We start from the raw sequence: 13730 nt of genomic DNA on the forward strand, positions 1-13730 counted from the left end.
CGCAATAACTCCACTGTCACGTAATAGACAAGACGGGGTGTGAAGCTGATGACATTATCACACCGCCAGGTAGTGTGGGAGGGGAAGAAGAGGAGGAAGGAAAACGGCTCTTCGGCTCTTCGGCAACCGGAAGTAGACAGAGACATTTGCTTATAAAAGGAGAAATCAGGCTGGAAGCCCGCCGGTGAAAAGAAGCGAAGGGCCGATGGCGTAGTTTGCCTTCCTCTGAAAGTTCCTGGAAATGGCGTACTCAGCTTACGAGAACAATGAGCAGGTAAGTTTAGTTCCGACGGAATGCATTTTCCCCAGACTTACTTTTCGAAGTCTTTCCAGTGCTTGCTTCTGTTCCTTCGTGTCACGAATCTTAAGTTTCTGGGTGTGAGAAATCTTAGGTCTTGGAGTCTCTCGTCTTTGCGAGCGGATTATTCCTTTTCTGGCACGGATTGTGGCTCTGAGAAAATTTGGGTGAGAGTGAAAAGGACCAAGTAAAGATTGCCGTTCGCAGGCCGCAGTAGGAGATGGATTCCGCAGAAAGATGTAGCTGGGCGAGAGGAAAGCGTAAGCAAGCGGAGCGCGGCAGTAAAAAGAGGAGGTAATGGGGATAAAAGGTCAGAGAGTGAAGTGACCAGTTCGGTTCTTTGCTCTGGGAGTGTCTCCTCCGCCTAGACATTAACTATATGATGACGGGCGAGTCACAGCGCTGCCCTGAGCCCCCACCTGTCTCCAGAGCGGAGTAACAGTCCCCGGGTAACTGGGAATGTGTGCGGGAGTGCTTTGGAAGAGAGTTACACCGGGGCGCCTGGCTCGCTCCGGCGGTGGAGCGCGTGACCCTCAATCTGGGGGTTCTAAGTTTGAGCCCCACGCTGGGCGTAGAGATTACTTAAAAATCCAATCTTAAAGGGAAAAGTTACGCATATGCAGGATGGGAGTGTGAGCAATGGGAAGCCATTGAAGGGACGGAAGTGGGAAGGGCATGGCCCCATCAGCTCCACTTGGCTGTTCTGGAAGAAAGTACTGCAGTAGGGCTGGGATGGAATTTATTCACCTTCGGATTTGGGAAGAAACTTGAGCATAGTATACTCTATGACATGGCTCATTTAATTTTTGAGACTCGGTTACCTAATTTGGAAAATAGGAAAACTGGTAAGTAACTATGAAGGTGCTAGGAAGATGAAATGAGAGAAATAGAGAAAGCACCTAGCACGGTGTGTGTGTGTGTGTGTGTGTGTGCTGTACAAAACCAGTAAATGTTAGTTCCTTCCTACCTATCCATTGTCTGTCTTTCGTTAGATCATTAAAAGAGCTTTGACTGCCCGCTCGGTGCTGGGCACTGTGTGTGCTGCTGCGACTGCAACGGAGTGAAATATACATTAATTTCCCTCAGGTCATGGAGCTGAAATAAGGCCATCGTGGCTGAGGTCAGAAAGCTCGGGGGTCTTGAGCTGAGTGACAGGCAGAGGTCAGACTCCAGAAATTTGAGGTCACACAAGGGGTTTTGTCTTTAACCTGAATAGCAATGATAAGCCATTGAAGTAGTTTTTTTTTTTTTTTTTTTTCTAAAGCAGGAGAGCAGTCTGCAGAAAGAATGGTGTCAGAATAGAGTTTGGAATGATAGGAAATTATTGCATCTACCAGTGAGAGTTGATGATAGCCCGAATTGGGAATCATTGGGAATCAGGATGGAAAGTAGGAAGGCAGGAACACATTCCATACAGATTTAGCAGGTAAAATGCTAGTATTTGTTTTAGCTGAGGGAGAGGAAGGCCTAGAAGGAGGTGATTTTCCCAAACTCAAGACATATCCTTTCATTTACATCTACCTGAAAGTCTGCTTTTGTCCATTTCCTCAGTGTTTCTCTTACCATTTTTAATTTTTATTTATTTTTTAAAAGGATTTATTTATTTGAGAGAGAGAGAGAGCACAAGCAGGGGGAGCAGCAGAGGGAGAGGGAGAGGGAGAAGCAGGCTCTCTGCTGAGCAGGGAGCCTGACACGGGGCTGAGTCCCAGGACCTGAGCCGAAGGCAGATGCTTAACCGAGTGAGCCACCCAGGCACCCCTCTTACCTTTTTTTTTAAAGAAAATTTTAAATCACTAAAATGATCTCTAAACCCAATGTGGTGCTTGAACTCACAACCCTGAGATCAAGAGTCTCACACCCCATGGACTGAGCTAGCCAGGCAGCGCTATTTCTCGTATCTAATAAAGGGTCTGCTAATCAACATTAAATTCGAGGAATCACCGTATCTCTCCAGCCACCTCTTGGTTTCTGAGTTTCTTATTAATTGTGCTTTGAAAGTAAGCAGTTTAGTTGTATGGCATCAAATGAGAATCCTCCTTTGACACTTACCTTTCCAGAATTTCTCTGAGGAGGCGTTAGAGGAAGAAAGTGTGATTCTCACATTGGTTCCAGTTAATGAGGAACCTAATGAAGAACATCCAATGGAACCAAGTGTTTCTTCAACTTCAGAAGTCAGCTTGAAGATGCCTGGGTCAAGCAGTAAAGGTATGACGACAAGGATTGCTCAGTTTGCGCTCCCCCAGCTCTGGGAGGCCCAGGGAAAAGATTTCTCTTTCTTATCTTTTGACTGTACAACACCTATCTTAAATTTCACCTTGATTACCTGTGGTAAGAGTTCTCAGACTCCCACTTCTCAATTGCTAAGCACCATGCCTTGCTTTTAAGACACAAAAAATAGGCGTGTGGAGTGCCTTGGACAGAACATGGTTCTTACAGTCAGCTAGAAAGGAACTCACATTCCCAGCCATGAAGCTCAATCTTGTCCTCGTTTTGGTTAATACATACTTTACATACCTCTTGTAAACACAAGTGATTTTTTTCTAGCTTTGAAATATAATCCGCATATAACCTTATGTAATTGCAAGGTGTACAATGTGATGACTGATACACACTTATATTGCAAAATGATTACCAAAATGAGGTTAAGTAGCGTACCCATCACCTCACACAGTTCCCTACTCCCACCGCATCCCATGGTGATAACATTTAAAGATTTGCTCTCGGCTACTTTATTTATATATTTATTTAGTATTTTTTTGAGGGAGAGAACTCGCGTGAGTGAGCAAGTGCGTGTGGGCCGTAGGGAGGGGTGGGGAGAAGCAGAGGAAGAGGGAGAGAGAATCTTTTTGTTATTTGGTTGGTTTTTTGTTTTGTTTTGTTTTTTTAAGATTTTATGTATGTATTTGAGAGAGAGAAGGAGAGTGAGCATTAGAGACTCTGAGCAAGTGAAGGAGCAAGCCACCAGTGGGAGAAGAGGGAGAGGAAGAAGCCGACTCCCCACTGAGCAGAGAGCCAGACTTGGGACTCAATCCCAGGACCCCGGGATCATGACCTGAGCCTAAGACAGATGCTCAACAGACTGAGCCACCCAGGCGCCCCTGTTTTGTTTTGTTTTTTTAAGATGTTATTTATTTATTTGTCAGAGAGCTAGTGAGCCCACAAGCAGGAGGTGCAGCAGGCAGAGGGCGAAGCAGGGTCCCCGCTGAGCAAGGAGCCCGATGTGGGACTTGATCCCAGGACCCTGGGATCATGACCTGAGCCAAACGCAGACGCTTAACCAACTAAGCCACCCAGGTGTCATGAGAGAGAGGATCTTAAGTAGGCTTCATGCTCAGTGCAGAGTCTCATGTGAGCCTAATCTCAAGACCCTGAGATCATGACCTGAACCAAAATTAAAAGGGTTGAACACTTAACTGATTGAGCCACCCAGGTGCTCCTGCTCTTAGCAGCTTTGAAACATACAGCATAACATCGTTAACAATAGTCACGACGCCATACATTAGATCCCCATAACTTACTCATCATATAGCTGAAAATTTGTACTTTGATCTCAACATCTCCTCAGATTAGTATTTTGCTTGGTGAGTAGTTCCTGATAAATATCTAGCAGTTCTTAATGTCATGACCCTTTGAGTCTGTTCTTAGTGCTTCACATAAGGGCATCAAATAAGTATTTTGAGAATGATTTTCTTTTCTTTTTTTTTTTTTTAAGATTTTATTTATTTATTCGACAGAGAGAGAGAGACAGCCAGCAAGAGAGGGAACACAAGCAGGGGGAGTGGGAGAGGAAGAAGCAGGCTCATAGCGGAGGAGCCTGATGTGGGGCTCGATCCCATAATGCTGGGATCATGCCCTGAGCCAGAGGCAGACGCTTGACCGCTGTGCCACCCAGGCGCCCCGAGAATGATTTTATTTTCTTGATGAATAAAGAGACTTCAGTGCAAGAACGAGGACTTCAGTGCAAAGTAAACAGTGACAGGTTACACTAAGCAGAGTGAGGTGAGATGGGGTGCTGCCGAGGAACATGAGGCAGGCTGATGGAATGCAGGATCATTGGTGGTGGGTGGTTTCTTTGATTTCTCTTGGGACAACTAGTATTTTTGGTCCAAATTCTAGACATTTTGGAGTAGCAATCCAATATAGTGTTCTATCCGGGCGGCTGTTGGTGGCTGTAAAAAAACATAGGCTTTAGAATTTCAAAATGTAGGTTTGATTTCCAGGTCTGCCATTTTAATGGAAATGTGATCTTGGGTAAGTCCTTTAATTACAGAACCTATTACTTGTAATACAGGAAAAATATTTGATGTGTGTATGTTTGTGTGTGTGTGTAAATTGGGTTGTAAGAAATTAGCAAGAACTTTGTTAAATTGTAATCTTAAAAATACTAAATTATTACTACTTTGATTTCCTTCTTTTCTCAGTTTGTCATCCACAAATAAGTGAACAATTCAAGTTTTGCCCAAAACATAGCTGTAATACACCAATCCTTCCCTTGCCAAGAAATTTGCCTCCATTTAATAAAGTACGTTGGGACACTTTGAGGACCTGGTGCCAACAATTGAATTTGAGTACTGATGGCCGGGTGAGTACACTGGTGGGAAACTCTGCTGCACAGAGCAAGTGTGGAAAGCTTGGCCAATTTGTAATTTTCATTTCCCCTCTTAATGTCCTTAGAAAATAGAGGTTTATCTGAGGCTCCAGAAACATGCTTACCCGGAAAAAAACCAGGTGAGTAAGGAATGTGGTGACAATGTGAAGGTGAGCTCTGATTGTGACTTGTTCCTTTTATCCCACTGTCTCTATATATGTTGTGTCTCTTAAAGCAAGATTTCTCAACCAGGGCTATTGACATTTGGGATAAAGAAGATGATGTGTGTATATAATACAAAGGAATATTACTCAGCCATAAAAAAGAATGAAATCTTTTGCCATTTATGACAATATGGATGGACCTAGAGGGTATTAAGTCAAATAAGACAGACAGAAAAACAAATATCATATGATTTCACATATATGTGGAATCTAAAAAAACCAACCAAAGCAGAAGCAGACTCAGAAACAGGGAATGATCTGGAGGTTGTCTGAGGGGAGAGGTGTGGGGGATGGACAGAATAGGGGATAGGAATCAAAAGGTACTGACTTCCAGTTATAAAGTAAATAAGACATGGGGATGCAGTGTACAGCCTAGGGAATGTAGTCATAACAACTTTGTATGGTGACAGGTGGTAGCTAGACTTATGGTGATCACTTGGTAACGTATGTAAATGTTGAATCACTATGTTTTATACCTTAAACTAATATAATATTGTATGGAACTACATTACAATTGGAAAAAAAAAAGACTATTGACATTTTGGGCCAAATAACTCGTTTTGGTTGGGGGGGGGGTGTCTGGTGCATTTTAGGCCTAAACATCCCTGGCCTCTACGCACTAAGTGTCAATGGCAGTGCCTTCTGCTTTTCCCACTCCCTTGTCCCCAGTTTTAACAATCAAAAATTTCTCCTAGTTTCTCTAAGGGAACTAATAATCCTAAATATTTCCTACACTTAACACACATGGGTCGGCGTATAAAAAATGATAAAATTGACACAAAACACAAAAGTCTTTAGGGCAGTAGCACTTCACTGAAAACTCACCATGAATTCCATTTGCAGAACATTCCTGAAACATCACTAGAAGCTAAATTGCAGTCATGTTCGAGGAAAGGCACAATGGTGGCCAAGAAAGCAGAGCTTTGGAAAAGTTGCAAGAAGAGTGAGAGAGAGGAAGAGAGTAATGCAGTCGAGGTGGTAACTTCAGCACAGGAAGGCATGTTGGCAGCATGGTCAAGAATTGCTGCAAGAGCCAATCAGTCCAAGTCTGTGAATTCACGTTCCATTCCTGCTTCTGTTGAGACCTTTCTGCTGCAAGCCTCTGGTAAGATCAACCTTAAAAGAGCACTGGGGCGGCTGGTTGGCTCAGTCCGTAGAGCATGCAAACTCTTGATCTCGTGTGGATCGTGAGTTCAAGCCCCCCATTGGGTGTGGAGCCTACTTAAAAAAAAAGAATAGACTGAGTACTATTCCAGAGAAAGGTTAAATTTTATTAGTCCCATACTGAAAGGCAGTAAAAGGGAGAGAGCTAAAATGTTGTAGATCGGATATTAGATTTACATAGGAATTATCTTTTCGTTGACAGGTAGTCCAATTTTGCGTGGACCACGTGCTTGAGAGTCGGGGGCAGGGTTTGGGAGGGGGAGGAAAGAGGAGAGGCAGAGGGAGAGAGAGAAGCAGCCTCCCCCACTGAGCAGATGCAGGGCTCCATCCCAGGACCCAGAGATCATGACCTGAGCTGAAGTCCGAGGCTTAACAGGCTGAGCCACCCAGGCGCCCTGTTCCTTAGATTTTTAAAGAACGATCCTTTTGCCTGTTTTGTGTAGTTGAGGCAGTGTAATGTAATGGTTGGGCAAATGGGCTGTGAATCAGAATATCTAGATCCATGTCTTGGTTCTGGGAAAATTATATTTAACATGATAAGCTACAGTTATCTCACCTGCAAATAAAAGTAAATAGAAGGTAAATATTAATGTTCTTAAGGATAAATGTAGTCATACATGTAAACCACTCAGCAAAATCTTCAGCGCAGAGCAACTATTCCAAAAAGTTAATTGGTGTCCCTTGTGCTATATAATTTGTGAAGTCAGATTATAGTTATAGTGTCTTTGGTGTATGTTTTTCTTTTCGTTCAGTATAGAATATAAGAGCAAAACCGAGAGTGACTTGCTGAGAGGTTGGATTAGGGCGCTGTTACTCGATTTTTGCTGTTTATCTTCGCTCCTCTTTCCTCCTCAGGTGCCCGGTGGTGTGTGGTGCACGGCAGACCTCTCTTGGCCGACGCACAAGGTTGGGTTCGCCTGCAGTTTCATGCAGGTCAGGCCTGGGTGCCTGACACTCCGAAGAGGATGATCTCTCTCTTCCTGTTACCCGCCTGCACTTTCCCATCCCCAGGCCTAGAAGATAATATGTTATGCCCTGAATGTGCTAAGAGGTAACCCTTACTTCTCAGTATGGCGCACAGCAAAGGAGATGTCTGCATAGGATTCTGAATAATCTAGTAGGAGAAGATAGAGGGCAATATGCTGTCTTCTTAATTTGCCATATAGATCAGGCACAAAGAGGAAGCAAAAAACTTAGTAGTGAATTAGAACTCAGATAAATGTGGCTTCTTAGAAACCTTAACAAAGTATCCAAGTTAGGACCTTAACTGCCTCCATTTTAGAGAAATGTTTTAAGAAAAAAAAAAGACTTAAGAGTTCACATGGCAAATACTTTCCTGGGGATACGCAATTTAGTTAGACAAAAATCCATGTAGCACTCTGGAATGAAAAAGTAAGAGATGCTATGAAAATAATGGGTAGTACCTATATTGGAGTAGCTTAGAGAAACTTCCCAAGGGATGACATGTAATGAGGAAGAGCTTACCATTTGGAAAGTAAATAGGTGAATATGTTTGAAGCTTATACTGACAAATAAGTGGGAAAGAGAGGAGCAGACCACTGCAAGTTTTTTTTTTTTCTTCCCCAAGTTTTATATTTATATAAAAGTCTCATATTATCCTTTGGCCCTGAATTACTTAGTCACTTCTGGGACTTGGACTCCTTTGAGAATCTGGTAACTACATACTCACCATCCAGGGCAATACACATTGGGCATACACATGAGCCCTGCTTTAGATTTTATACAGACCATAGCACTCCTAATGTTTGAGTACAAAATTCAACTTTTGACAATGGAATTGGGTGGAGGTGATATGAGATGAATGTGGAGGAAAACTAAGACTTTTATAAGGAAGTGGTTTGAAATCTTGCAACAGAAACTAAATTTGAAGGTAAGAGATTACTATAATAATTCTGGAGAGATATAATCTATGGACTTGGCAAAGAATTTAAAGAGGAATGGAAAAATTTAAGAGATGTAGGAGTACAGGGAACAGTTGTCGTCTTATTACATGGAAAGGTAGAAGTCCAGTTCAGTGGCCCGGAATGTGATACATGGGACATGCTGGCCAGTGGTCTAGAGTTCTGGGAGAAGTTTTACCATATAAATTGCACATAGGAGTATGTACAGGAAAGAATCCAAAAGAGAATCAACATATCAGTGGCAGGTGAGCAATGGAGACCAAAAAGGTACAGGTAGAGGCTGAAAGATAGTGGAAAAAGGAAGCCGTGGGCAGAGAGTTTTGGAAGGAGATGGTTGGCAGTGAGATGGCCATGTGAGACTGGTGAATGCAGTGCTGTTGGGAATGTCAGTTTAGGACACCATTGGTGGCCCTTTGAGTATGTTGAGAGGAGCAGCAGAAACAGAATGGGGTAGTTTTAAGTTGGAGTAGAACATGTGAAGAACTAGGAACAGAACATATTAATAATCTGTTCTACCTGAGTGGAGAATGAGGTAATAGTTGAGGCAGTAATATTACGGGAGCTTTTTGCTTCCATCCTTCCTTCCTTTTCTTTTGTTTCTTTTTATTTATAAATGAGAAAACCATGATCGAATATGAAGAGAGAAGGGGATGTGGGAAGAAGCTGCAGGAAGAAAATGGAAAGTGTAAATATAACGGAAGTGGAACTGGGGCACCTAGCTGGCTCAGTTGGTAGAGTGTGTGACTCTTGATCTTGGGGGTCATGAGTTTGAGCCCCATGTCGGGTGTAGAGATTACTTACGAATAAATAAACAAATGTTAAAAATAAGGAAGTGGACCCAGTTGTAGTATATAGAATATGAGCCATGATATTAAATGGACAATCCTGTTCCTTTACCACGTAAAACCTTTTTCCCACCATTCCTTGGTCATGGGGCAAACTACTAAGGAACTCCAGAAGTGGATTCCTTATTTATTGCAGTTGGTATGGAATGATCTATCTTACTCTTAAGAATTTTTCAAAAATTCTTTTCTAAATTTCTTTATAGAAATAAGAAGATGATGAAAAGATTAATTGCACTGGGGAAGGAAAAGCGACCTCGTTTGAACAGACCAACATCATTCCCTTTGGATGGACCGTATCGTAATAAAGAATAAATGGTGCAGAGCCCACAGCTACCATTGATTGCATCCCAGTGATGGATTGCTGTGCTCTGTCTAGCCAGCCTCAGTGTTGCTTGATACCTTGAGTACAGATGCGAATGTCTGGATCCTGTACTTGAATTTGCCAAGAAGCGACTGCTACTCCTGCTTCAAGGATTTGGTTCTATAGAATATAATTTAGTTCTGCTTTAATTAATAGATTTTTTAAAGTTTCAGGTTCTCAGAAAAATCAAGTAGAAAGTAACAGAGTTCTGAAATACTGCTCCAGCCCCTTCCCCAACTACCAGCAGCCTGCTCCGGAGTGGTGCAGTTGCTCCTACGTCACCACCCAAAGCCCATGGTTCACAGCAGGGTTCACTTTGTGTGTCGTATAGTCAGTGGGCCTTGACAAGTATATAATGACCACCTACGTCCACCATTATAGTGTCTTCAAAATAGCTTCCCTGCTGTAAAATGTTCATGTCGCATCTGTTCAACACTTTCTTCCCTCTGACTCCTGAACACTCCGCAGCTTTGCCTTTCTAGAATGTCATACATTTGGAATCATACAGTAGCCTTTTCAGACTGACTAATTTCACAATACGCATTTCAGATTCCACCTTTTCATGGCTTAAACTCCCACTTCTTAGCGCTAAATAGTCCATTGCCTGCATGTACCTGTTTATTCATTCACGTATTAAGTCATCCAGGCTGCTTCCGACTTGGAGCAGTCATGAGGAAAGCTGCTATAAACATTTGTGTGCAGGTTGTGCGGGCATACGTTTTCAGCTTAGTTGGGTGAATACCAAGGAGCGTGGTTGCGGGATCATGGGGTAAAAGTATGTTTAGTTTTACAAGAAACTGCCAAACTGTCTCCGCAAGTGGCTGGTACCATTTTGCATTCCCACCAGCAGTGAGCGAGGGTTCTCCTTGCTCCACATGCTTACCAGTGTTTGCTGGTGTCAGTGCTTTGGATCATGGCCGTACTAATGGGTGTGTAGAAATATCTCATTATTTTAATTTGCAATTCCCCAATGACCTGAAATGTGCAGTTTCATTTCATAGGCTTATGTGTCATCTGTATATCTTTGGTGAGCTAGTTGTTCAGGTTTTTTGCCCATTTTTTCATCTGGTTCACTTTCTTGTTGTGGGTTCTTTTATATTTTGAGTGATTGTCTTTTATTGGGTAAGTCTTGAAGATATTTTTCCTAGTCAGTGGCTTGTCTTATTCTCCTGATTAATTTGTGTATTTAGATCATTGATGTTGGTATAAATGGCTTAAGGTCTGTATTTGTTTTTATTGCCCTTCTTTATGTGTTATAAGTTTTTAATGATCAATAAGCTATTAAGGCTATATTGCTACTATTGCAATCTTTTTAAAAATTGAAGTATAGTTGACAAAATAATTAGTTTCAGGTGTACCACATAGTGGTTTGACATTTACATACATTACAAAATGCTCACTAGGATAAGTGTAGTCACCGTTTGTCACCATATAAAGTTATTTAATGTTACTGATTACATTCCCTATGCTGTACTTGTTATTCCCATTACTTTTTTAATAACTGAAAGTCTATATTTCTTAATCCCCCCAAATCCTTTTATTTTGCTCATCCTCCCACCCCCCTCCCCTCTGGCAACCACCAGTTTGTTCTCTGTTTATTTTTTGTTTTTTAGATTCTATATATAAGTGAAATTATATAGTATTTGTCCTTCTCTGACTTATTTTACTTAGCATAATATCATCTAGGTCCATACATCTTGCAAATGGCAAGATATTTTTTTATGGCTGAGTAATATTCCGTTGTATAAATACACACCACATCTTTACCCTTTCACTTACCAGTGGACACTTGGGCTGCTTCCATATCTTGGCTATTATACAATGAACATAAGGGTACATATATCTTTTTGAATTACTGTTACCGTTTTCTTTGGGTAAATACCCAGAAGTGGAATTGCCAGATTAGTTTTTTTGTGGAACCTTCCTACTGTTTTCCATAGCGGCTGCAACAATTCACGTTCTTAGCAATGGCACGCACCTATTAGAATAACCAAAATCCAAAGCACTACATAATCAGTATATCCTCAACAAAATACAAGCTGAATTCAATAGCTTATTAAAAGGATTGTATACGACTACCAAGTGGGATTTATCCCTGCAATATAAGGGTGGTTCAACTTATGAAAAGCAATGTAATATGCCTATCAATAGAATGAAGAAGAAAAATACCTTGATGAAAAGGGCATTTATCAAAAGCCTAAACCCCTTTCTGTTGAAAACATTAAGTAAGCAAGGAATAGAAGGAAACTTCCTCAACTTAATAGGGCCCATATAGGAAAAGCCCACAAGTAATAAACTCCGTGGTAAAAGGCTGAACGTTTTTCACCTAAAGTTAGGAACAAGAAGAGAATGCCTGTTTTCACCACTTCAGTTCAGTATGGTACTGGAATTTCTAGCCAGAGAAATTAGATAAGAGAGAGAGTCATCTAAATAAATGACTTAGAATAAAGTCATCTACATTGGAAAGGCAGTAAAACTACACACAGATGACATTACATATGGAAAAATCATCCCTCAAAAAACTGTTAAAGCTAATTAACAACAGCAAATTTTCAGAATATAAAAAGCATAAAATATCAGTTGTGTTTTTTAAAATACTTTATTTATTGTATATACATAGCAGGAGCAGAGGGAAAGGAAGGGAGAATTCCAAGCAGACTCCATGCAGAGCACAGAGCTAGAGGTGGGGTTGGATCCCAGGGCTCTGAGATCATGACCTGAGCTGAAATCAAGAGTCAGACGCCTATCCAACTGAGCCACCCAGGTGCCCCAGTATCAGCTGTACTCCTATACTAACAGTGATGATCTGAAAAGTAAATTAAGAAAACGATTCCATTTACAATAGCATCAAAAATAGTATAAACGAAGGGATAAACTTGAGGTGCAGGACTTAAACACTGAAGACCACAAAACATTGCTGAAATTACTTTCCCTTTTTAGTTCATTAGTATGGTAAAATACACTGACCTATTTCAAGTGTAGGAACATGCTTGTACTTTTTATATTGCTAACTTACAATGATGCATTTTTTATTACATTTTATGTATTTGAAAAATTTTGCTCCAAAGAAAAGTTGAAAGGACAGAAACAATTCGCTATTTGTTAATATTTGCCAGATTTGATGAAACATTTTCCATTTGTTTTCAACTGATACCCTGCCAGGTAAAGCAAGCAGACACATTCTTTGCCCCTCAGTACTTCAGCATACACCTTCTAAAAATAAGGACATTCTTTTACATAATCACAGTATCATTATCAAAACCTGAGAAACAGTCATTGCATAATATAATATCTAGTTCATATTCAAATATGCTTAATTGTCCCCAGAATACTTTTTGTACTTTTAAAACTCCAGGATTCAATAGAGTTTCAGGCGTTCTATTTGATTCTATTTCCTTCTAATCAAGATCTTTCTCTTTTTAATGATAATTAACTTTTTGAAGAGAAAAGGTCAGTTTTCTTGTACAATATACCACATTCTGGGTTGTTTCCTCAAGGTGTTCTTTGACCGATTCTCTGTATTTCCTATAAACTCAAAATTAAAGCCAGAGGTTTGATTAGTTTCAGATAAAACACTTTTGGTGGGAATCCTTCATGCATAAGATTGAGGACTTCATACTGCATTGCGTGAGAAGGTACGTAATTCAGATTATCTCGTCATTATATTAAAAATGTTATCGCCTTATTAAAGTGATGACCGCTAGATTTCTCTAAGGTCTACCGGCAGTTTCACTTTGGAATTTGTAACTATTCTGTAGGGTGATACCTTGACACAATGTGACTATTTGTCCCTTGGCAACTCTTCACTAGCATCCAGTCGTCATCACTGGCACTTCCCTGCCCCTGTGCTGACCTGGGTTCTTGAGTTAAGCCAAGAAAGAATTTGGAGCCACCCCCCCCCCCCAAGTAATTAAGAATTTAGTAGCAGTTAAAGGGAAAGTACACTCTCAAGATGGCAGAGCAGGCTGGTCCAGAGGTGGCAACCGCACCGGCGTTGGGGTGCCTTTTCTTTTTACGTCTGCATAGGTTATGGGCCATAACTACCGCAGTCTCTGACTGAGGTCGCTTCCAGTCGTCTAAGGGACTCCTCCTACCGGTGAGGAGGGGGTTTTTGGCTCTATGTAGGCGTCACCTTCAGGGGGTGTGGAAAGCACGACGCAATGTAGTATGATGCTGCTGTAGGTTACCATCGGGCAGTAGTTAAGGGAAGGGCACATGCGTGCTCCCAGGTGCTTTTTCTAGCTGTTAGTGTACTAGGGGATGATTGGCAGTTTCTTGATTTTTATCTTTTAATGGTGGGAAGGTCTCCTTCCCTGCTCATATCTAGC

At 41.4% G+C, this 13730-nt stretch overlaps 1 protein-coding gene across 1 annotated transcript; it reads left to right on the forward strand.

The window, feature by feature from the left end:
• The first annotated feature begins 241 nt into the window (after positions 1-241).
• On the forward strand, positions 242-9353 carry DPPA2 (developmental pluripotency associated 2). The gene is made up of 7 exons (XM_044382598.3): positions 242-274; positions 2356-2503; positions 4720-4880; positions 4973-5026; positions 5954-6215; positions 7130-7325; positions 9245-9353. The coding sequence occupies exons 1-7, from the start codon at positions 242-244 to the stop codon at positions 9351-9353; spliced, it is 963 nt and encodes a 320-aa protein (XP_044238533.2).
• Positions 9354-13730: the final 4377 nt, after the last annotated feature.

This window comes from Ursus arctos, unplaced genomic scaffold (genome assembly GCF_023065955.2).
Source record: "Ursus arctos isolate Adak ecotype North America unplaced genomic scaffold, UrsArc2.0 scaffold_4, whole genome shotgun sequence".
Classification (NCBI taxonomy): domain Eukaryota; kingdom Metazoa; phylum Chordata; class Mammalia; order Carnivora; family Ursidae; genus Ursus; species Ursus arctos.

What these genes read in the sequence shown, in the direction of transcription:
- DPPA2 (XM_044382598.3), top strand. Translation starts at nt 242, where the DNA reads ATGGCGTACTCAGCTTACGAGAACAATGAGCAG. An exon ending in ATTTGAGTACTGATGGCCGG is followed by an intron (nt 4,881 to 4,972) that starts GTGAGTACACTG and finishes TAATGTCCTTAG; the next exon opens with AAAATAGAGGTTTATCTGAG. An exon ending in TGCCCTGAATGTGCTAAGAG is followed by an intron (nt 7,326 to 9,244) that starts GTAACCCTTACT and finishes ATTTCTTTATAG; the next exon opens with AAATAAGAAGATGATGAAAA.